At 52.6% G+C, this 24,667-nt stretch overlaps 1 protein-coding gene across 9 annotated transcripts in view; it reads left to right on the top strand.

Moving 5' to 3' along the window:
• LOC147113198 (uncharacterized) overlaps window positions 1-24,667 on the top strand; it is a 337,266-nt gene that overhangs the window by 5,994 nt on the left and 306,605 nt on the right. For 8 of the 9 annotated variants that reach the window (XR_015079637.1, XM_085998114.1, XM_085998109.1 and 5 more), the window contains exon 2: window positions 21,974-22,141. The exons of the other annotated variant lie outside the window; for it this stretch is intronic. Coding sequence is in view for 7 of the 8 variants with exons in the window: in XM_085998114.1 (XP_085854240.1) it covers window positions 22,109-22,141 (33 nt within the window). In the remaining variant the exon portion in view is untranslated. The remainder of the gene's footprint in view (window positions 1-21,973; window positions 22,142-24,667) is intronic. 9 annotated transcript variants of the gene reach the window in all.

The raw sequence follows: 24,667 nt of genomic DNA, 5'->3' as shown, positions 1-24,667 counted from the left end.
ACCGTGCCGATGCATCCGAAGCATGCGGGTCCAAATCCAAGCGTTCCGGTTTCAAAAGTTGATCCATCGTTGAAAGTTTGCTAATAAAATTGATGCGCCTCAATAACTTCAAGGCTCAAAGTTAACTGGATAAAACAAGGCTTTTATTAGCATAGAAAGATGCCTGTGTCCTCACCTAGCATTCTGCTGTTCTGCTGCAAGTAGGGCCAGGTATGGGCGGAGCCAACACACCCAATGGGGAGAAAGGGGGCGGTGCACTATATACAATACAAGGTAAAACACCGGAGCAGGCAATACAATATATGTAGTTAAATACAGAGTCTGATGAATGACATATTTCATCACATGTGTAACAGGACTGAGTGTCCCAGCACTGACTGTGTGTGTAAAAGGACTGAGTGTCCCAGCACTGACTGTGTGTGTAACAGGACTGAGTGTCCCAGCACTGACTGTGTGTGTAACAGGACTGAGTGTCCCAGCACTGACTGTGTGTGTGTAACAGGACTGAGTGTCCCAGCACTGACTGTGTGTGTAACAGGACTGAGTGTCCCAGCAATGACTGTGTGTGTAACAGGACTGAGTGTCCCAGCACTGACTGTGTGTGTGTGTAACAGGACTGAGTGTCCCAGCACTGACTGTGTGTGTAACAGGACTGAGTGACCCAGCACTGACTGTGTGTGTGTGTAACAGGACTGAGTGTCCCAGCACTGACTGTGTGTGTGTAACAGGACTGAGTGTCCCAGCACTGACTGTGTGTGTAACAGGACTGAGTGTCCCAGCAATGACTGTGTGTAACAGGACTGAGTGTCCCAGCACTGACTGTGTGTGTGTGTAACAGGACTGAGTGTCCCAGCACTGACTGTGTGTGTAACAGGACTGAGTGACCCAGCACTGACTGTGTGTGTAACAGGACTGAGTGTCCCAGCACTGACTGTGTGTGTAACAGGACTGAGTGACCCAGCACTGACTGTGTGTGTAACAGGACTGAGTGTCCCAGCAGTGAGTGTGTGTGTAACAGGACTGAGTGTCCCAGCACTGACTGTGTGTGTGTGTAACAGGACTGAGTGTCCCAGCACTGACTGTGTGTGTAACAGGACTGAGTGTCCCAGCACTGACTGTGTGTGTAACAGGACTGAGTGTCCCAGCACTGACTGTGTGTGTAACAGGACTGAGTGTCCCAGCACTGACTGTGTGTGTGTAACAGGACTGAGTGTCCCAGCACTGACTGTGTGTGTAACAGGACTGAGTGTCCCAGCACTGACTGTGTGTGTAACAGGACTGAGTGTCCCAGCACTGACTGTGTGTGTAACAGGACTGAGTGTCCCAGCACTGACTGTGTGTGTAACAGGACTGAGTGTCCCAGCACTGACTGTGTGTGTAACAGGACTGAGTGTCCCAGCACTGACTGTGTGTGTAACAGGACTGAGTGTCCCAGCACTGACTGTGTGTGTAACAGGACTGAGTGTCCCAGCACTGACTGTGTGTGTAGCAGGACTGAGTGTCCCAGCACTGACTGTGTGTGTAACAGGACTGAGTGTCCCAGCACTGACTGTGTGTGGAACAGGACTGAGTGTCCCAGCACTGACTGTGTGTGTAACAGGACTGAGTGTCCCAGCACTGACTGTGTGTGTAACAGGACTGACTGTCCCAGCACTGACTGTGTGCGTAACAGGACTGAGTGTCCCAGCACTGACTGTGTGCGTAACAGGACTGAGTGTCTCAGCACTGACTGTGTGCGTAACAGGACTGAGTGTCCCAGCACTGACTGTGTGCGTAACAGGACTGAGTGTCCCAGCACTGACTGTGTGTGTAACAGGACTGAGTGACCCAGCACTGACTGTGTGTGTAACAGGACTGAGTGTCCCAGCACTGACTGTGTGTGTAACAGGACTGAGTGTCCCAGCACTGACTGTGTGTGTAACAGGACTGAGTGTCCCAGCACTGACTGTGTGTGTAACAGGACTGAGTGTCCCAGCACTGACTGTGTGTGTAACAGGACTGAGTGTCCCAGCACTGACTGTGTGTGTAACAGGACTGAGTGTCCCAGCACTGACTGTGTGTGTAACAGGACTGAGTGTCCCAGCACTGACTGTGTGTGTAACAGGACTGAGTGTCCCAGCACTGACTGTGTGTGTAACAGGACTGAGTGTCCCAGCACTGACTGTGTGTGTAACAGGACTGAGTGTCCCAGCACTGACTGTGTGTGTAACAGGACTGAGTGTCCCAGCACTGACTGTGTGTGGAACAGGACTGAGTGTCCCAGCACTGACTGTGTGTGTAACAGGACTGAGTGTCCCAGCACTGACTGTGTGTGTAACAGGACTGACTGTCCCAGCACTGACTGTGTGTGTAACAGGACTGAGTGTCCCAGCACTGACTGTGTGTGTAACAGGACTGAGTGTCTCAGCACTGACTGTGTGCGTAACAGGACTGAGTGTCCCAGCACTGACTGTGTGCGTAACAGGACTGAGTGTCCCAGCACTGACTGTGTGTGTAACAGGACTGAGTGACCCAGCACTGACTGTGTGTGTAACAGGACTGAGTGTCCCAGCACTGACTGTGTGTGTAACAGGACTGAGTGTCCCAGCACTGACTGTGTGTGTAACAGGACTGAGTGTCCCAGCACTGACTGTGTGTGTAACAGGACTGAGTGTCCCAGCACTGACTGTGTGTGTAACAGGACTGAGTGTGCCAGCACTGACTGTGTGTGTAACAGGACTGACTGTCCCAGCACTGACTGTGTGTGTAACAGGACTGAGTGTCCCAGCACTGACTGTGTGTGTAACAGGACTGAGTGTGCCAGCACTGACTGTGTGTGTAACAGGACTGAGTGTCCCAGCACTGACTGTGTGTGTAACAGGACTGAGTGTCCCAGCACTGACTGTGTGTGTAACAGGACTGAGTGTCCCAGCACTGACTGTGTGTGTAACAGGACTGAGTGTCCCAGCACTGACTGTGTGTGTAACAGGACTGAGTGTCCCAGCACTGACTGTGTGTGTAACAGGACTGAGTGTCCCAGCACTGACTGTGTGTGTAACAGGACTGAGTGTCCCAGCACTGACTGTGTGTGTAACAGGACTGAGTGTCCCAGCACTGACTGTGTGTGTAACAGGACTGAGTGTGCCAGCACTGACTGTGTGTGTAACAGGACTGAGTGTGCCAGCACTGACTGTGTGCGTAACAGGACTGAGTGTCCCAGCACCGACTTTGTGTGTGTGTAACAGGACTGAGTGTCCCAGCACTGACTGTATGTGTGTGTAACAGGACTGAGTGTCCCAGCACTGACTGTGTGTGTGTGTAACAGGACTGAGTGTCCCAGCACTGACTGTGTGTGTGTAACAGGACTGAGTGTCCCAGCACTGACTGTGTGTGTAACAGGACTGAGTGTCCCAGCAATGACTGTGTGTGTAACAGGACTGAGTGTCCCAGCACTGACTGTGTGTGTGTGTAACAGGACTGAGTGTCCCAGCACTGACTGTGTGTGTAACAGGACTGAGTGACCCAGCACTGACTGTGTGTGTAACAGGACTGAGTGTCCCAGCACTGACTGTGTGTGTAACAGGACTGAGTGACCCAGCACTGACTGTGTGTGTAACAGGACTGAGTGTCCCAGCAGTGAGTGTGTGTGTAACAGGACTGAGTGTCCCAGCACTGACTGTGTGTGTGTGTAACAGGACTGAGTGTCCCAGCACTGACTGTGTGTGTAACAGGACTGAGTGTCCCAGCACTGACTGTGTGTGTAACAGGACTGAGTGTCCCAGCACTGACTGTGTGTGTAACAGGACTGAGTGTCCCAGCACTGACTGTGTGTGTGTAACAGGACTGAGTGTCCCAGCACTGACTGTGTGTGTAACAGGACTGAGTGTCCCAGCACTGACTGTGTGTGTAACAGGACTGAGTGTCCCAGCACTGACTGTGTGTGTAACAGGACTGAGTGTCCCAGCACTGACTGTGTGTGTAACAGGACTGAGTGTCCCAGCACTGACTGTGTGTGTAACAGGACTGAGTGTCCCAGCACTGACTGTGTGTGTAACAGGACTGAGTGTCCCAGCACTGACTGTGTGTGTAACAGGACTGAGTGTCCCAGCACTGACTGTGTGTGTAACAGGACTGAGTGTCCCAGCACTGACTGTGTGTGTAACAGGACTGAGTGTCCCAGCACTGACTGTGTGTGTAACAGGACTGAGTGTCCCAGCACTGACTGTGTGTGTAACAGGACTGAGTGTCCCAGCACTGACTGTGAGTGTAACAGGACTGACTGTCCCAGCACTGACTGTGTGTGTAACAGGACTGAGTGTCCCAGCACTGACTGTGTGTGTAACAGGACTGAGTGTCCCAGCACTGACTGTGTGTGTAACAGGACTGAGTGTCCCAGCACTGACTGTGTGTGTAACAGGACTGAGTGTCCCAGCACTGACTGTGTGTGTAACAGGACTGAGTGTCCCAGCACTGACTGTGTGTGTAACAGGACTGAGTGTGCCAGCACTGACTGTGTGTGTAACAGGACTGACTGTCCCAGCACTGACTGTGTGTGTAACAGGACTGAGTGTGCCAGCACTGACTGTGTGCGTAACAGGACTGAGTGTCCCAGCACCGACTTTGTGTGTGTGTAACAGGACTGAGTGTCCCAGCACTGACTGTGTGTGTGTGTAACAGGACTGAGTGTCCCAGCACTGACTGTGTGTGTGTGTAACAGGACTGAGTGTCCCAGCACTGACAGTGTGTGTAACAGGACTGAGTGTCCCAGCACTGACTGTGTGTGTAACAGGACTGAGTGTCCCAGCACTGACTGTGTGTGTAACAGGACTGAGTGTCCCAGCACTGACTGTGTGTGTAACAGGACTGAGTGTCCCAGCACTGACTGTGTGTGTAACAGGACTGAGTGTCCCAGCACTGACTGTGTGTGTAACAGGACTGAGTGTCCCAGCACTGACTGTGTGTGTGTAACAGGACTGAGTGTCCCAGCACTGACTGTGTGTGTAACAGGACTGAGTGTCCCAGCACTGACTGTGTGTGTAACAGGACTGAGTGTCCCAGCACTGACTGTGTGTGTAACAGGACTGAGTGTCCCAGCACTGACTGTGTGTGTAACAGGACTGAGTGTCCCAGCACTGACTGTGTGTGTAACAGGACTGAGTGTCCCAGCACTGACTGTGTGTGTAACAGGACTGAGTGTCCCAGCACTGACTGTGTGTGTAACAGGACTGAGTGTCCCAGCACTGACTGTGTGTGTAACAGGACTGAGTGTCCCAGCACTGACTGTGTGTGTAACAGGACTGAGTGTCCCAGCACTGACTGTGTGCGTAACAGGACTGAGTGTCCCAGCACCGACTTTGTGTGTGTGTAACAGGACTGAGTGTCCCAGCACTGACTGTATGTGTGTGTAACAGGACTGAGTGTCCCAGCACTGACAGTGTGTGTAACAGGACTGAGTGTCCCAGCACTGACTGTATGTGTGTGTAACAGGACTGAGTGTCCCAGCACTGACAGTGTGTGTAACAGGACTGAGTGTCCCAGCACTGACTGTGTGTAACAGGACTGAGTGTCCCAGCACTGACTGTGTGTGTAACAGGACTCAATGTCCCAGCACTGACTGTGTGTGTAACAGGACTGAATGTCCCAGCACTGACAGTGTGTGTAACAGGACTGAGTGTCCCAGCACTGACTGTGTGTGTATAACAGGACTGAGTGTCCCAGCACTGACTGTGTGTGTAACAGGACTGAGTGTCCCAGCACTGACTGTATGTGTGTGTAACAGGACTGAGTGTCCCAGCACTGACAGTGTGTGTAACAGGACTGAGTGTCCCAGCACTGACTGTGTGTAACAGGACTGAGTGTCCCAGCACTGACTGTGTGTGTAACAGGACTGAATGTCCCAGCACTGACTGTGTGTGTAACAGGACTGAATGTCCCAGCACTGACAGTGTGTGTAACAGGACTGAGTGTCCCAGCACTGACTGTGTGTGTATAACAGGACTGAGTGTCCCAGCACTGACAGTGTGTGTAACAGGACTGAGTGTCCCAGCACTGACTGTGTGTGTATAACAGGACTGAGTGTCCCAGCACTGACTGTGTGTGTAACAGGACTGAGTGTCCCAGAGGGTGGAAGGAATTCCATCTAAATGCCCTGGATGATTCAAGGAGAAACTCCGTTGAAAGTATCCGCCGATAACTGCAGTAAGCGGTGGCACTTTCTCAGGCGAGGCCTTGCCCCAGGTCATGCCCTGCTCTGGGAAGTAAGTGATTGCCCAGGGAACCTGGTGTCTCTGACATGGGCGCAGTGTCGTCGGACTGACATTGTTCCGAGCTCAGAGCCGGCACTCCCCCCACGCCCACTCCCCATGCCCACTCCCCCCGCCCACTCCCCCCCGCCCACTCACCCCCGCCCACTCACCCCCGCCCACTCCCCCCGCCCACTCCCACCCGCCCACTCACCCCCGCCCCCCACCCACTCCCCCACCGCCCACTCCCCCCCCGCCCACTCCCCCCCGCCCACTCCCCCCCGCCCACTCCCACTCCTTCTTGAATATATTTAATGAATTGGCCTCTACTGCCTTCTGTGGCAGAGAATTCCACAGGTTCACCACTCTCTGGGTGAAGAAATTCCTCCTCATCTCAGTCCTAAATTGTTTACCCCTTATCCTTAGACTGTGACCCCCTGGTTCTGGACTCCCCAACCATCAGGAACATCCTTCCTGCATCTAGTCTGTCCAGTCCTGTCAGAATTTTATAAGTTTCAATGAGATCCCCTCTCATTCTTCTAAACTCCAGCCCAATCGACCCAATCTCTCCTCATACGTCATTCCTGCCACCCCAGGTATCAGCCTGGTGAATCTTCGCTGAACTCCCTCCATGGCAAGAACGTCCTTCCTCAGGTAAGGCGACCAAAACTGCACACAATACTCAAGGTGTGGTCTCACCAAGGCCCTGTACAACTGCAGCAAGACATCCTTGTTCTTGTACTCGAACCCTCTTGCTACGAAGGCCAACATACCATTTGCCTTCTTAACCGCCTGCTGCACCTGCATGCTTACCTTCAGCGACTGGTGCACAAGGACACCCAGGTCTCGTTACACTTCCCCTTCTCCCAATCTATTGTCATTCAGATAATAATCTGCCTTCCTGTTTTTGCCACCAAAGTGGATAACCTCGCATTTATCCACATTATACTGCATCTGCCATGCATCTGCCCAATCACCCAACCTGCCCAAATCATACTGGAGATTCTCTGCATCTGAAAGACGGCACCTCCGACAGTGCGGCGCTCCCTCAGTACAGCCCCTCCGACAGTGCAGCGCTCCCTCAGGACTGCCCCTCCGACAGTGCGGCGCTCCCTCAGTACTGCCCCTCCGACAGTGCAGCGCTCCCTCAGGACTGCCCCTCCGACAGTGCAGCGCTCCCTCAGTACAGCCCCTCCGACAGTGCAGCGCTCCCTTAGTACTGCCCCTCCGACAGTGCGGCGCTCCCTCAGTACTGCCCCTCCGACAGTGCAGCGCTCCCTCAGTACTGACCATCCGACAGTGCAGCGCTCCCACAGTACTGCCCCTCCGACAGTGCAGCGCTCCCTCAGTACTGCCCCTCCGACAGTGCAGCACTCCCTCAGTACTGACCCTCCGACAGTGCAGCGCTCCCTCAGTACTGCCCCTCCGACAGTGCGGCGCTCCCTCAGTACTGCCCCTCCGACAGTGCAGCGCTCCCTCAGTACTGCCCCTCCGACAGTGCCGCGCTCCCTCAGTACTGCCCCTCCGACAGTGCCGTGCTCCCTCAGTACTGACCCTCTGACAGTGCAGCGCTCCCTCAGTACTGCCCCTCCGACAGTGCAGCGCTCCGTCAGTACTGACCCTCCGACAGTGCAGCGCTCCGTCAGTACTGCCCCTCCGACAGTGCAGCGCTCCGTCAGTACTGCCCCTTCGACAGCGCATCGCTCCCTCAGTACAGCCCCTCCGACAGTGCAGCACTCCCTCAGAACTGCCCCCCCGACAGTGCAGCACTGCCTCAATACTGCCCCTCCGACAGTGCGGCGGAGTACTGACCCTCCGACAGTGCATCGCTTCCTCAGTATTGCCCCTCCGACAGAGCAGCGCTCCCTCAGCACTGTCCCTCCGACGGTGTAGCGCTTCCTCAGGACTGACACTCCGACAGAGCAGCGCTCACTCGGTACTGCCCCTCTGACAGGGCAGCGCTCCATCAGTACTGACCCTCCGAAAGTGCAGCGCTCCCTCAGTACTGACCCTCCGACAGTGCAGCGCTTCCTCAGTACTGCCCCTCCGACAGTGCGGCACTCCCTCAGTACTGCCCCTCTGACAGTGCGGCGCTCCCTCAGTACTGCCCCTCCGACAGTGCAGCACTCCCTCAGTACTGCCCCTCTGACAGTGCAGCGCTCCGTCAGTACTGACCCTCCGACAGTGCAGCGCTCCGTCAGTAATGCCCCTTCGACAGTGCAGCGTTCCCTCAGTACTGCCCCGCCGACAGTGCAGCGCTCCGTCAGTACTGACCCTCTGACATGCAGCACTCCCTGCATACTGCCCCTTCAACAGTGCAGCACTCCCTCAGTACAGCCCCTCCGACAGTGCAGCACTGCCTCAGTACTGACCCTCCGACAGTGCAGTACTCCCTCAGTACTGCCCCTCCGACAGTGCAGCACTGCCTCAGCACTGCCCCTCTGACAGTGCAGCAGTGTACTGACCCTCCGACAGTGCAGCGCTCCCTCAGTACTGACCCTCCGACAGTGCATCGCTTCCTCAGTATTGCCCCTCAGACAGAGCAGCGCTCCCTCAGCACTGTCCCTCCGACAGTGTAGCGCTTCCTCAGTACTCTCCCTCTGACAGTGCAGCGCTCCCTCAGCACAGACCCTCCGACAGTGCAGCGCTCCCTCAGTACTGACCCTCCGACAGTGCAGCGCTCACTCGGTACTGCCCCTCTGATAGGGCAGCGCTCCATCAGTACTGACACTCCGACAGTGCGGCACTCCCTCAGTACAGCCCCTCCGACAGTGCAGCGCTCCGTCAGTACTGACCCTCCGACAGTGCAGCGCTCCGTCAGTACTGACCCTCCGACAGTGCAGCACTCCCTCAGTACTGACCCTCCGACAGTGCAGCGCTCCCTCAGTACTGCCCCTCCGACAGTGCAGCACTCCCTCAGTACTGCCCCTCCGACAGTGCAGCGCTCCGTCAGTACTGCCCCTCCGACAGTGCAGTGCTCCCTTAGTACTGCCGCTCCGACAGTGCACTCCCTCTGTACTGCCCCTCCGACAGTGCAGCGCTCCCTCAGAACTGCCCTCCCGACAGTGCAGCACTGCTTCAGTACTGACCCTCCGACAGTGCAGCACTCCCTCAGTACTGCCCCTCCGACAGTGCAGCACTGCCTCAGTACTGCCCCTCTGACAGTGAAGCGGAGTACCTACCCTCCGATGGTGCAGCGCTCCCTCAGTACTGACCCTCTGACAGTGGAGCTCTCTCTCAGTACTGCCCCTCCGACAGTGCAGCACTGCCTCAGTACTGCCCCTCTGACAGTGAAGCGGAGTACCTACCCTCCGATGGTGCAGCGCTCCCTCAGTACTGACCCTCTGACAGTGGAGCTCTCTCTCAGTACTGCCCCTCCGACAGTGCAGCGCTGCCTCAGTACAGCCCCTCCGACAGTGCAGCGCTGCCTCAGTACAGCCCCTCCGACAGTGCAGCGCTCTCTCAGCACTGACCCTCCGACAGTGCAGCGCTCCCTCAGCACTGACCCTCCGACAGTGCAGCGCTCCCTCAGTACTGAGCCTCCGACAGTGCAGCGCTCTCTCAGTACTGACCCTCTGACAGTGCAGCGCTCCCTCAGTACTGCCCCTCCGACAGTGCAGCACTCCCTCAGTACTGCCCCTCCGACAGTGCAGCGCTCCGTCAATACTGCCCCTCCGACAGTGCAGCGCTCCGTCAGTACTGCCCCTCCGACAGTGCAGCGCTCCGTCAGTACTGCCCCTCCGACAGTGCAGCGCTCCCTCAGTACTGCCCCTCCGACAGTGCAGCGCTCCCTCAGAACTGCCCCCCCGACAGTGCAGCACTGCCTCAGTACTGCCCCTCCGACAGTGCAGCGGAGTACTGACCCTCCGACAGTGCAGCACTCCCTCAGTACTGCCCCTCCAACAGTGCAGCACTGCCTCAGTACTGCCTCTCTGATAGTGAAGCGGAGTACCTACCCTCCGACAGTGCAGCGCGCCCTCAGTACTGCCCCTCCGACAGTGCAGCACTGCCTCAGTACTGCCCCTCTGACAGCGAAGCGGAGTACCTACCCTCTGACAGTGCAGCGCTCCCTCAGTACTGCCCCTCTGACAGTGCAGCGCTCTCTCAGTACTGCCCCTCCGACAGTGCAGCACTCCTTCAGTACTGCCCCTCCGACAGTGCAGCGCTGCCTCAGTACTGCCCCTCCGACAGTGCTGCGCTCCCTCAGTACTGCCCCTCCGACAGTGCTGCACTCCCTCAGTACTGCCCCTCCGACAGTGCAGCGCTCCCTCATTACTGCCCCTCCGACAGTGCAGCACTCCCTCAGTACTGCCCCTCCGACAGTGCAGCGCTCCGTCAATACTGCCCCTCCGACAGTGCAGCGCTCCGTCAGTACTGCCCCTCCGACAGTGCAGCGCTCCGTCAGTACTGCCCCTCCGACAGTGCAGCGCTCCCTCAGTACTGCCCCTCCGACAGTGCAGCGCTCCCTCAGAACTGCCCCCCCGACAGTGCAGCACTGCCTCAGTACTGCCCCTCCGACAGTGCAGCGGAGTACTGACCCTCCGACAGTGCAGCACTCCCTCAGTACTGCCCCTCCAACAGTGCAGCACTGCCTCAGTACTGCCTCTCTGACAGTGAAGCGGAGTACCTACCCTCCGACAGTGCAGCGCGCCCTCAGTACTGCCCCTCCGACAGTGCAGCACTGCCTCAGTACTGCCCCTCTGACAGCGAAGCGGAGTACCTACCCTCTGACAGTGCAGCGCTCCCTCAGTACTGCCCCTCTGACAGTGCAGCGCTCTCTCAGTACTGCCCCTCCGACAGTGCAGCACTCCTTCAGTACTGCCCCTCCGACAGTGCAGCGCTGCCTCAGTACTGCCCCTCCGACAGTGCTGCGCTCCCTCAGTACTGCCCCTCCGACAGTGCTGCACTCCCTCAGTACTGCCCCTCCGACAGTGCAGCGCTCCCTCAGTACTGCCCCTCCGACAGTGCAGCGCTCCCTCAGTACTGACCCTCCGACAGAGCAGCGCTCACTCGGTACTGCCTCTCCGACAGTGCGGCGCTCCCTCAGTACTGCCCCTCCGACAGTGCAGCACTCCTTCAGTACTGCCCCTCCGACAGTGCAGCGCTGCCTCAGTACTGCCCCTCCGACAGTGCTGCGCTCCCTCAGTACTGCCCCTCCGACAGTGCTGCACTCCCTCAGTACTGCCCCTCCGACAGTGCAGCGCTCCCTCAGTACTGCCCCTCTGACAGTGCAGCGCTCCCTCAGTACTGACCCTCCGACAGAGCAGCGCTCACTCGGTACTGCCTTTCCGACAGTGCGGCGCTCCCTCAGTACTGCCCCTCCGACAGTGCAGCGCTCCCTGAGTACGGCCACCGACAGTGCTGCACTCCCTCAGTACTGCCCCTCCGACAGTGCAGCGCTCCCTCAGTACTGCCCCTCCGACAGTGCAGCGCGCCCTCAGTACTGACCCTCCGACAGAGCAGCGCTCACTCGGTACTGCCTCTCCGACAGTGCGGCGCTCCCTCAGTACTGCCCCTCCGACAGTGCAGCGCTCCCTGAGTACAGCCCCTCTGACAGGGCAGCGCTCCATCAGTACTGACCCTCCGACAGTGCGGCCCTCCCTCAGTACTGACCCTCTGACAGTGCGGCCCTCCCTCAGTACTGCCCCTCCGACAGTGCAGCACTCCCTCAGTACTGCCCCTCCGACAGTGCAGCAGTGCCTCAGTACTGACCCTGCGACAGTGCAGCACTGCCTCAGTACTGCCCCTCCGACAGTGCGGCGCTCCCTCAGTACTGCCCCTCTGACAGGGCAGCGCTCCCTCAGTACTGCCCCTCTGACAGTACGGCCCTCCCTCAGTACTGACCCTCTGACAGTGTGGCCCTCCCTCAGTACTGCCCCTCTGACAGTGCAGCGCTCCCTCAGTACTGCCCCTCTGACAGTGCAGCACTCCCTCAGTACTGCCCCTCCAACAGTGCAGCACTCCCTCAGTACTGCCCCTCCGACAGTGCAGCACTCCCTCAGTACTGCCCCTCTGACAGTGCAGCACTCCCTCAGTACTGTACTGAGCGTGTCAGCCTGGATTCTGTGCTCGAGTCTCTGGAGTGGGAATGTGCAGGTGATAGGACAGGGTATGGAGATAGTACTTCATTGGAATGGATCAGCCAGTTACTGAGTTTGCACTCTTTCCACTGACCATCATCACCCTCCCCCCTCTTCTGCCGTCATCACCCCTGTCCTCAGAAAAACAACCCTTGACCCCTCCGTCCTTGCAAACTATAACCCCATCTCCAACCTCCCTTTCTTCTCCAAAGTCCTTGAACGTGTTGTCACTTCCCAAATCTGTGCTCAGCTTTCCCGCAATTCCATGCTGGAATCCCTCCAATCAGGTTTCCGCCCTTGTCACAGTACCGAAACGGCTCTCATCAAAGTCCCAAATGACATCCTTTGTGACTGTGACTAACGTAAACTCTCCCTCCTCGTCCTTCTTGACTTGTCTGCAGCCTTTAACATGGTTGACCACTCCATCCTCCTCCAACGCCTCTCCACCATCGTCCAGCTGGGTGGGACTGCACTCGCCTGGTTCCATTCTTATCTATCCAGTTGTAGCCAGAGAATCACCTGCAACGGCTTCTCTTCCCACTCCCGCACCATTACCTCTGGAGTCCCCCAAGGATCTATCCTTGGCCCCTCCTATTTCTCATCTACACGTTGACATCATCTGAAAACACAGTGTCAGCTTCCACATGTACGCTGACGACACCCAGCTCTACCTCACCACCCCTTCTCTCGACCCCTCCACGGTCTCTAAATTGTCAGAATGCTTGTCCGACATCCAGTTCTGGATGAGCAGAATTTTTCTCCAGTTAAATATTGGGAAGACCGAAGCCATTGTTTTTGGCCCCCGCCACAAACTCCGTTCCCGAGCCACCGACTCCATCCCTCTCCCGAACATCTGTCTGAGGCTGAACCACACTGTTCGCAACCTTGGTGTCATATTTGACCCTGAAATGAGCTTCTGATCACATATCCGCAGCATAACCAAGACTGCCTATTTCCACCTCCGTAACATCGCCCATCTCCGCCCTTGCCTCAGCTCATCCGCTGCTGAAACCCTCAGCCATGCCTTTGTTACCTCTAGACTTGACTATTCCAACGCACTCCTGGCTGGCCTCCCACATTCCACCCTACGTAAACTTCAGGTCATCCAAAACTCGGCTGCCCGTGTCCTAACTCGCACCAAGTCCCGTTCACCCATCACCCCCTGTGCCCACTGCCCCGTGTCCTAACTCACACCCAGTCCCGTTCACCCATCACCCCCTGTGCTCACTGCCCCGTGTCCTAACTCACACCCAGTCCCGTTCACCCATCACCCCCTGTGCTCACTGCCCCGTGTCCTAACTCACACCCAGTCCCGTTCACCCATCACCCCTGTGCTCGTTGACCTCCATTGGCTCCCGGTTAAGCAACGCCTTGATTTTAAAACTCTCATCCTTGTTTTCAAATCCCTCCATGGCCTCGCCCCCTCCCTATCTCTGTAATCTCCTTCAGCCCCACAACCCCCCGAGATTTCTGCACTCCTCCAGTTCTGGCCTTTTGCACATCCCCGATTTTAATCGCTCCACCATTGGCGGCCGTGCCTTCAGCTGCCGAGGCCCTAAACTCTGGAATTCCCTCCCTAAACCTCTCCACCTCGGTCTCCTCGAGAGGTCCCCACCACCACAGATACCAGTGTCCACCCGATGTCAACCACCTGCTCCTTTTTTATCATTTGTTCCGGGATGAGGGCGTCGCTGGCTAGGCCAGCATTTATTGGCCATCCCTAATTGCCCTTGAGAAGGTGGTGGTGGTGAGCCGCCTTCTTGAACCGCTGCAGTCCGTGTGGTGAAAGTACTCCCACAGTGCTGTAGGGAGGGAGTTCCAGGATTTTGACCCAGCGACGATGACGGATCGGCAATATATTTCCAAGTCAGGATGGTGTGTGACTTGGAGGGGAACTTGGAGGTGGTGGTGTTCCCATGCGCCTGCTGCCCTTGTCCTTCTAGGGGGAAGAGGTCGCGGGTTTGGGAGGTGCTGCCGAAGAAGCCTTGGCGAGTTGCTGAAGTGCATCTTGTAGATGGTACACACTGCAGCTACGGTGCGCCGGTGGTGGAGGGAGTGAATGTTTAAGGTGGTGGATGGGGTGCCAATCAAACGGGCTGCTTTGTCCTGGATGGTGTCGAGCTTCTTGAGTGTTGTTGGAGCTGCACTCATCCAGGCAAGTGGAGAGTATTCCATCACACTCCTGACTTGTGCCTTGTAGATGGTGGAAAGGCTTTGGGGAGTCAGGAGGTGACTCCTGCCCAGCACTGTACTGACCTTTACCTCCCCAGTTGAATTTGATCTTTCCTTTTGAGTCCAGGTATACCTAAGGTCAAAGGACCCTGAGGCTGCAGGTGACCTTCGACAGAGCCCGACAGAAAAATGTTTCCCTCACAAAGATGAAGGGAGGCCTTGGGGGGAGGAGGTAATTATCTTCTGGTCTATTCACTTGTTGATCTGATTGCAGATTGGTTAAACCTGTATCGAACCTCGGTTAGACCACACTGGGAGCACTGTGCACAGCCCTGGTCTCCATATTATAAGAAGGATATAGAGGCCCTGGAGAAGGTGCAAAAATGATTCACAAGGATGATATCAGAACTGAGAGGTTATACCTATCGGGAAAGATTTCACAGGCTGGGGCTCTTTTCTCTAGAATAGAGAAGACTGCGGGGTGACCTGGTAGAGGTCTTTAAGATTATGAAAGGGTTTGATCGGGTAGACGGAGAGAAGATGTTTCCACTTGTGGGGAGACCAGAACTCGGGGCCATCAATATAAAATAGTCACTAATAAATCAACAGGGAATTCAGGAGAAACTTCTTTACCCAGAGAGTGGTGAGAATGGGGAACTCGCTACCACAGGGAGTGGTTGAGGTGAACAGTATAGATGCATTTAAGGGGAGGCTGGTTAAACACATGAGGGAGAAAGGAATAGAAGGTAATGTTCATGGGTGAGATAGAGAGGGGTGGAGGAGGCTCGTGTGGAGCATAAACTCCGGCACCGACCAGAGTCTGTGCTGTAGACTTGATGTAACCACTCACCTTAGCCCTGTAGAACTTGTTGCTGAGCCCACATGCGGGCAGTGTTGGGCTAACCTAGCTTCAGAAGGATATTGTGGAGTTGGAGAGAGTTGAGAGACAAGTAGGAGGGGGGAGGGAGGGGGGAAAGGAGGGGGGAGAGGGGGAGAGAGAGGGAGGGAGGGGGGAGAGGAGGGGGGGCGAGGAGGAGAGAGGGAGGGGGGAGGAGGGGGGGAAGAGGGTGGAGAGGAGGGGGAGAGGGGCAGAGAGGGGGAGAGAGAGGAGGGGGAGAGGGGGGTGGCGAGGGGGAGAGGGGTTGACTAGACACGATTGGGGGATCGTCCCTTCACTCCAATTGGACACCACCTTTGGCTGGATGCCAACCCAGCATTCAGAGACTGGGACCCTGGTCTCCACTAGCTGGGGCTGTCTGCGATTGACTGTCTCCCAAACTAGCACTTGGGGAGAGCTGGCATCGGAAAATCTCCACTTCCATCTCTCTCACTCTCACCTTCTCTCTCTCGTAGCGCCACTGTTTTCTGCAGCTCAGCACCCCCCCGCCCGCCCCCACACCCGCACGCCCACCCTGAAACAGTCCCAACCTGAGCTCAGTTTTATCCCCTCTGGTTGGGATTTGACGTTGGTGTCAGTGGTTGGCTTGTGCAGATGGAAGTGTGTAAGCGAGCGATACAGAGAACGAGCAGTCCCTTTCAAGGCTTGTGCAAAGCGGTTAATGTGACGTGGTTGGGGAAATTCAACCCAGCCGTGCACCAAAGAGGCACATAAACCAGCACATTACCTCATCGATCCAGTCAGACAAAGGATCCCAGTCCTGAGGGACTGACCAGGAAGGTAAACAGGAACACATGTGACAGCAGACTCAAAAGCAGCCAATTTCATTCTGTCCCCAAACAACTGCAGCGAAACATCCGGCAGATGGGCAATCACGCACACACACACAGATATACACCGTGAAATCACACACACACACACACACAGATATACAGCATGAAATCACACACACACACACAGATATACAATATGAAATCACACACACACACACAAATCTACAGTGTGAAGATTGGGATTACGGAAACATGGCTCCAGGGTGGCCAAGGCTGGGAACTCAACATCCAGGGGTATTCAATATTCAGGAAAGATAGGCAAAAAGGAAAAGGAGGTGGGGTAGCATTGCTGGTTAAAGAAGGGATTAACACAATTGAAAGGAAGGATATTAGCTCAGATGATGTGGAATCTGTATGGGTAGAACTGAGAAATACCAAGGGGCAGAAAACATTAGTGGGAGTGGTATATAGACCTCCAAACAGTAATGCGGAGGTTGGGCATGGCATTAAACGGGAAATTAGAGAAGCGTGCAATAAGGGCACAGCAGTCATCATGGGTGACTTTAATCTACATATAGATTGGGCTAACCAAATTAGTAACAATACTGTGGAGGAGGAATTCCTGGAGTGTATACGAGATGGTTTCCTGGACCAATATTTCGAGGAACCAACTAGAGATCAGGCCATCTTAGACTGGGTATTATGTAATGAGAAAGGATTAATTAGCAATCTTGTTGTGCGAGGCCCCTTGGGTCGGAGCGATCATAATATGATAGAATTCTTCATTAAGATGGAGAGTGAAGTAGTTGACTCAGAGACTAGGGTCCTGAATTTAAATAAAGGAAACTACGATGGTATGAGGCGCGAGTTGGGTAGGATTGATTGGGGAATGTTACTCAAAGGGCTGATGGTGGATAGGCAATGGCAAACATTCAAAGATCGCATGGATGAACTACAGAATTTGTTCATCCCTGTTTGGCATAAAAATAAAACAAAAAAGGTGACTCAACCGTGGCTAACAAGGGAAATTAGGGATAGCATAAGATCCAAGGAGAAGACATATAAATTGGCCAGAAATAGCAGTAAACCAGTGGATTGGGAGCAGTTTAGGATTGAGCAAAGGAGGACAAAGGGATTACGCTTTCAGGGAACATAAAAACTGACTGTAAAAGCTTTTATAGATATGTGAAGAGAAAAAGATTGGTGAAGTCAAGCATAGGTCCCTTGCAGTCAGAATCAGGGGAATTTATAATGGGGAACAAAGAAATGGCAGACCAATTAAACACATTCTTTGGTTCTGTCTTCACAAAGGAGGACACAAATAACCTCCCAGAGATGTCGGGGAACATAGGGTCTGATGAAAGGGAGGAACTGAAAGAAATCAGTATTTGTAGGGAAATGGTGTTAGGAAAATTGATGGGACTGAAGGCCGATAAATCCCCAGGGCCTGATAATCTACATCCTAGGGTACTTAAGGAAGTGGCCCTAGAAATAGTAGATGCATTGCTGGTCATCTTCCAAAATTCGATAGACTCTGTAACAGTTCCCATGGATTGGAGGGTAGCTAATGTTACCCCACTATTCAAAAAAGGTGGTAGAGAGAAAACGGGGAATTACAGACCGGTAAGCCTGACATTGGTAGTGGGGAAAATGCTAGAGTCCATTATAAAAGATGTAATAGCAGAGCACTTGTAAACAGTGACAGGATCGGACAAAGTCAACATGGATTTACAAAAGGTAAATCATGCTTGACTAATCTACTGGAATTTTTTGAGGATGTAACTGGTAGAATAGATAAGGGAGAACCAGTGGATGTGGTGTATTTGGACTTTCAGATGGCTTTCAATAAGGTCCCGCATAAGAGATTAGCGTGTAAAGTTAAGGCACATGGGATTGGGGGCAAGGCACTGACTTGGATGGAGAACTGGTTGGCAGACAGAAAGCAAAGAGTTGGAATAAACGGCTCTTTTTCCGAGTGGCAGGCAGTGACTAGTCGGGTACCGCAGGGATCGGTCCTAGGACCCCAGCTAGTCACACTATATATAAAAAATCTAGACGAGGGAACTAGATGTAATATCTCCAAGTTTGCAGATGAAACAAAGCTGGGTGGGCTTGTGTGCTGTGAGGAAGATGCCAAGAAACTCCAGTATGATTTGGACAGGTTGGGTGATTGGGCAGAAGCATGGCAGATGCAGTATAATGTGGATAAATGCGAGGTTATCCACTTTGGTAGCAAAAACAGGAAGGCAGATTATTATCTGAATGGCAATAGATTGGGAGAAGGGGAAGTGCAACGAGACCTGGGTGTCCTTATGCACCAGTCGCTGAAGGTAAGCATGCAGGTGCAGCAGGCGGTTAAGAAGGCAAATGGTATGTTGGCCTTCGTAGTGAGAGGGTTTGAGTACAAGAACAAGGATGTCTTGCTGCAGTTGTACAGCGCCTTGGTGAGACCACATCTTGAGTATTGTGTGCAGTTTTGGTCACCTTATCTGAGGAAGGATGTTCTTGCCATGGAGGGAGTGCAGCGAAGATTCACCAGACTGATAACTGGGATGGCAGGAATGACGTATGAGGAGAGATTGGGTCGATTGCGCTTATATTCGCTGGAGTTTAGAAGAATGAGAGGGGATCTCATTGAAACTTATAAAATTCTAACAGGACTAGACAGACTAGATGCAGGAAGGATGTTCCCGATGGCGGGGGAGTCCAGAACCAGGGGTCACAGTCTAAGGATAAGGGGTAAGCCATTTAGGACTGAGATGAGGAGGAATTTCTTCACCCAGAGAGTGGTGAACCTGTGGAATTCTCTACCACAGAAGGCAGTGGAGGCCAATTCATTAAATATATTCAAGAAGGAGTTAGATATATTTCTTAAGGCTAAAGGGATCAAGGGATATGGGGAGAAGGCAGGGACAGGGTACTGAGTTTGGATGATCAGCCATGATCTCATTGAATGGCGGAGTAGGCTGGAGGGGCCGAATGGCCTACTCCTGCTCTTGTCTTCTATGTTTCTATCACACACACACACACACACACACACAGATATACAGCATGAAATCACACACAGCCACAGATATACACTGTGAAATCACACACACACACACACACAGATATAAACGATGAAATCACACACACACACAGATATACACCGTGAAATCACACATGCACACAGATATACACTGTGAAATCACACACACACAGATATACACCGTGAAATCACACACAACCACAGATATACACCATGAAATCACACACACACACACACACACACACAGATATAAACCATGAAATCACACACACACACAGATATACACCGTGAAATCACACACGCACACAGATATACACTGTGAAATCACACACACACAGATATACACCGTGAAATCACACACACACAGATATACACAGTGAAATCACACACACACAGATATACACAGTGAAATCGCACACACACAGATATACATCGTGAAATCACACACACACAGATATACACAGTGAAATCGCACACACACAGATATACATCGTGAAATCACACACACACACAGATATACACAGTGAAATCACACACAGACGCAGATATATACAGTGTAATCACACACACACACATATACACAGCGAAATCACACACACACAGATATACACCATGAAATCACACACACACACACACACAGATATACACCGTGAAATCACACACACACACAGCTATACATAGTGTAATCACACACACACAGATATAGACCGTGAAATCACACACACACAGATATACACAGTGAAATCACACACACACAGATATACACTGTGAAATCACACACACACAGATATACACAGTGTAATCACACACACACAGATATACACCATGAAAACACACACACACAGATATACACAGTGTAATCACACACACACAGATATACAAAGTGTAATCACACACACAGATATACACCGTGAAATCACACACACACAGATATACACAGTGTAATCACACACACACAGATATACACCGTGTAATCACACACACACAGATATACACAGTGTAATCTCACACACACAGATATACAAAGTGTAATCACACACACAGATATACACCGTGAAATCACACACACACAGATATACACAGTGTAATCACACACACACAGATATACACAGTGTAATCACACACACACAGATATACACCATGAAATCACACACACACAGATATACACCGTGTAATCACACACACACAGAGATATACACCGTGTAATCACACATACACAGATATACACAGTATAATCACACACACACAGGAATACACAGTGAAATCACACACACACAGATATACACTGTGAAATCACACACACACAGAAATACACAGTGTAATCACACATACACAGATATAAACCATGAAATCACACACACATATACACAGTGAAATCACACACACACAGATATACACTGTGTAATCACACACACACAGATATCCACTGTGAAATCACACACACACAGATATTCACAGTGTAATCACACACACACAGATATACACAGTGTAATCGCACAGACACAGATATACACAGTGTAATCACACACACACAGATATACACAGTGTAATCACACACACACAGATATACACAGTGTAATCACACACACACAGATATACACCGTGAAATCACACACACACAGATATACACCGTGAAATCACACACACACAGATATACACCATGAAATCACACACACACAGATATACACAGTGTAATCACACACACACAGATATACACAGTGAAATCACACACACACTGATATACACAGTGAAATCACACACACACAGATATACACCATGAAATCACACACACACAGATATACACAGTGTAATCACACACACACAGATATACACCATGAAATCACACACACACAGTTATACACAGTGTAATCTCACACACACAGATATACAAAGTGTAATCACACACACAGATATACACCGTGAAATCACACACACACAGATATACACAGTGTAATCACACACACACAGATATACACCATGAAATCACACACACACAGATACACACCGTGTAATCACACACACACAGAGATATACACTGTGAAATCACACACACAGATATACACAGTGTAATCACACACACACAGATATACACAGTGTAATCACACACACACAGATATACACAGTGTAATCACACACACACAGATATACACAGTGTAATCACACACACACAGATATACACAGTGTAATCACACACACACAGATATACACCGTGTAATCACACACACACAGATATACAGTGTAATCACACACACACAGATATACACCGTGAAATCACACACACACAGATATACACCGTGAAATCACACACACACAGATATACACCATGTAATCACACACACACAGATATACACCGTGAAATCACACACACACAGATATACACAGTGTAATCACACACACACAGATATACACAGTGAAATCACACACACACTGATATACACAGTGAAATCACACACACACAGATATACACCATGAAATCACACACACACAGATATACACCGTGTAATCACACACACACAGATATACACAGTGTAATCACACACGCACAGATATACACTGTGAAATCACACAAGCACAGATATACACTGTGAAATCACACACACACAGATATACACCGTGTAATCACACACACACAGATATACACTGTGAAATCACACACACACAGATATACACCGTGTAATCACACACACACAGATATACACAGTGTAATCACACACACACAGAAATCACACACATACACACACAAGTCCCGTTCACCCATCACCCCTGTGCTTTACGAGTTCTGGTCTTCTGCTACCCTCCAGGGCCGTGACTGGAGCATTTGTACACTCCGTGGGATTGATTCTCCGCCAGAGCCTGGAGTGACTGTCAGTTGGCAGGACGGCGGCTGTGAGATTCCGGCCAGCACGACGCCAGAGTGGGACCCGAGGCTGAGCCACATGACCGCTCAGTACAACAGGGAGCGCCTGCAGGTAGGAGGTGTCGCTGTGACAGGTGTGCTGGGTAGAGCATGTGTTGGCCCGCCCTGGGCGTTACCAGGGTGGGACGTGGATTGTGTCGGGGTCTCGGGGCTGTCAACGTCACACTGAGCCCAGGGCTCAATTCCTCAGTCAGCTGCTCTGCTCAATCAACGCAATACGGCCTCAAGTGGATGGCTACATTCGACAGATTTCAACAACTCCCTCTGTGCGTGTTGCCCTATTAGTTGGGGCTCATTCCCCCACACCCCGGGGTGCATTTCTATAGCGCCTTTCATGCCCTCGGGACCGCTCAAAGTGCTTTACAGCCAATGAAGTACTTTTTTTGAAGTGCAGTCACTGTTGTAATGTAGGAAACATGGCAGACAATTTGCGCACAGCAAGATCCCACAAACAGCAATGTGATAATGACCAGATCATCTGTTTTAGTGATGTTGATTGAGGGATAAATATTGGCCGCAGGACACCGGGGGAGAACTCCCCTGCTCTTCTTCGAAATAGTGCCACAGGATCTTTTACTGTGCAGTCGGAGCCTCAGTTTAATGTCTCATCCGAAAGACGGCACCTCTGACACTGCAGCACTCCCTTAGTACTGCCCCTCCGACAGTGCGGAGCTCCCTCAGTACAGCCCCTCCGACAGTGCGGCGCTCCCTCAGTACTGACCCTCTGACTGCAGCACTCCCTCAGTACTGCCCCTCAGACAGTGCAATGCTCCCTCAGTACTACCCCTCCCACAGTGCAACGCTCCCTCAGTACTGCCCCTCCGACAGTGCAGCGCTCCCTCAGTACTGCCCCTCCGACAGTGCAGCGCTCCGTCAGTACTGACCCTCCGACAGTGCAGCGCTCCCTCAGTACTGCCCCTCCGACAGTGCAGCGCTCCCTCAGTACTGCCCCTCCGACAGTGCAGCGCTCCCTCAGTACTGCCCCTCCGACAGTGCAGCGCTCCCTCAGTACTGCCCCTCCGACAGTGCAGCGCTCCCTCAGTACTGCACTGCAGTGTCAGCCTGGATTTTTGTGCTCAAGTCTGGAGCGGGACTTGAACCCATGACCTCCTGACTCAGAGGCGAGAGTCTTACCCAGGGAGCCACGGCTGACACTTCAAGCCTGGTGCCGTAATCCAGCGCCTTCGATCACTCGGCCACACGACCCCTCTTGGTTAGGGGCTCATTGCCCACGGGTATGTTGCCATATTATTATTTTTTTGTTGAATGTTGCCATGTTATTATGAGCCACCTGTAGTCACCCAGGCCACCAGCCTCAAACTGGCATTGGGACAATGGTTTATGCAAATCGGGGGCCTAACAGCAGATTCAGGCCCCTTGTCCCTGGACTCTGGCTGGAGTGTAGGGAGAGAAAACCCCAGCAACATAAGCAGACTCCTTGCAATCGTCTCTCTGTAGATTGTGTAGAATGGGCCGATACTCTCTGGAGTTTACAAGAGTGAGAGGTGATCTCATTGAAACATACAGGATTCTGAGGGGGATTGACAGGGTAGATGCGGAGAGGCTGTTTCCCCCTGGCTGGAGAGTCTAGAACTGGGGGGCATAGTCTCAGGATAAGGGGTCGGCCATTTAGGACTGAGATGAGGAGGAATTTCTTCACTCAGAGGGTGGTGAATCTTTGGAATTCTCTGCCCCAGAGGGCTGTGGAGGCTCAGTCATTGAGTATATTCAAGGCTGAGATCGATAGATTTTTGGACTCTAGGGGAATCGAGGGCTATGGGGATTCGGCGGGAAAGTGGAGTTGAGGTCGAAGATCAGCCAGGCTCGAGGGGCCGTATCTCCTGCTGTTAATTCTTATGTTCCTATGTTCCTTATAAGAGACATGTGGTGTGTTTCATTTCCATTGATTGGCCTCATCTCACTGGAGACTAAGTTGTCGAAAGAGGGCTCGGAAACCTGGCCCTTGACCGGCAGGGAGGCCCTGCTCCTTTAACTGGTCCTCTTTGTCCCTTCCTCTTCTTCTCTTCTTCGGCCGTCCCTCGGAACCGAGGATGACTTGCTTCCACATTAAAAATGAGTTCTCAGGTGACTGGTGAGTCCAATGCGGGACCCACAGTCTCTGTCACTGTTGGGGTTGTCCATGAGGGTCCTGAACTTCATTTTAAAGGGTGGAAGATGCCTGTGCATGAATTCTTTTAACATGGGGTGGCCGTTGCACACCAGCTATCACACGGGCTTGACAGAGCAAGGCCTTGGTCCAATGGCAAGGGGATCCAAGACGATTGGAAGCCAGGCTCTGCTACATCGGCCTAGCACACACATACAAACATACTGCTACTGTCCTCCTCCCTCCTCCCCGCAGGTCCTCTCTGCCTGGGTTTCATAGTGTAGTGGCGCTTCTTAGTTTCCAAACAGGCAGCCACTGAGCTGTGGGGCTGTTAACAACGAGTAGACGCGTGTCGAAATAAAACGTTCCCAAACGTAGCTTTGTCTTTTAAACTGTTTACTATAACACTTCACAAACGGAATTACAAAGCAAACACGTATAAACGAACACGGTCAAAAACTGTATTGCTCC

Source organism: Somniosus microcephalus, chromosome 9 (genome assembly GCF_052327205.1).
Source record: "Somniosus microcephalus isolate GS21.2 chromosome 9, FLI_Smic_1.0, whole genome shotgun sequence".
In the NCBI taxonomy this organism is placed as follows: domain Eukaryota; kingdom Metazoa; phylum Chordata; class Chondrichthyes; order Squaliformes; family Somniosidae; genus Somniosus; species Somniosus microcephalus.
The sequence above is the reverse complement of the archived record's forward strand: the minus strand, read 5'-3'. Positions and strand labels throughout refer to the sequence as shown.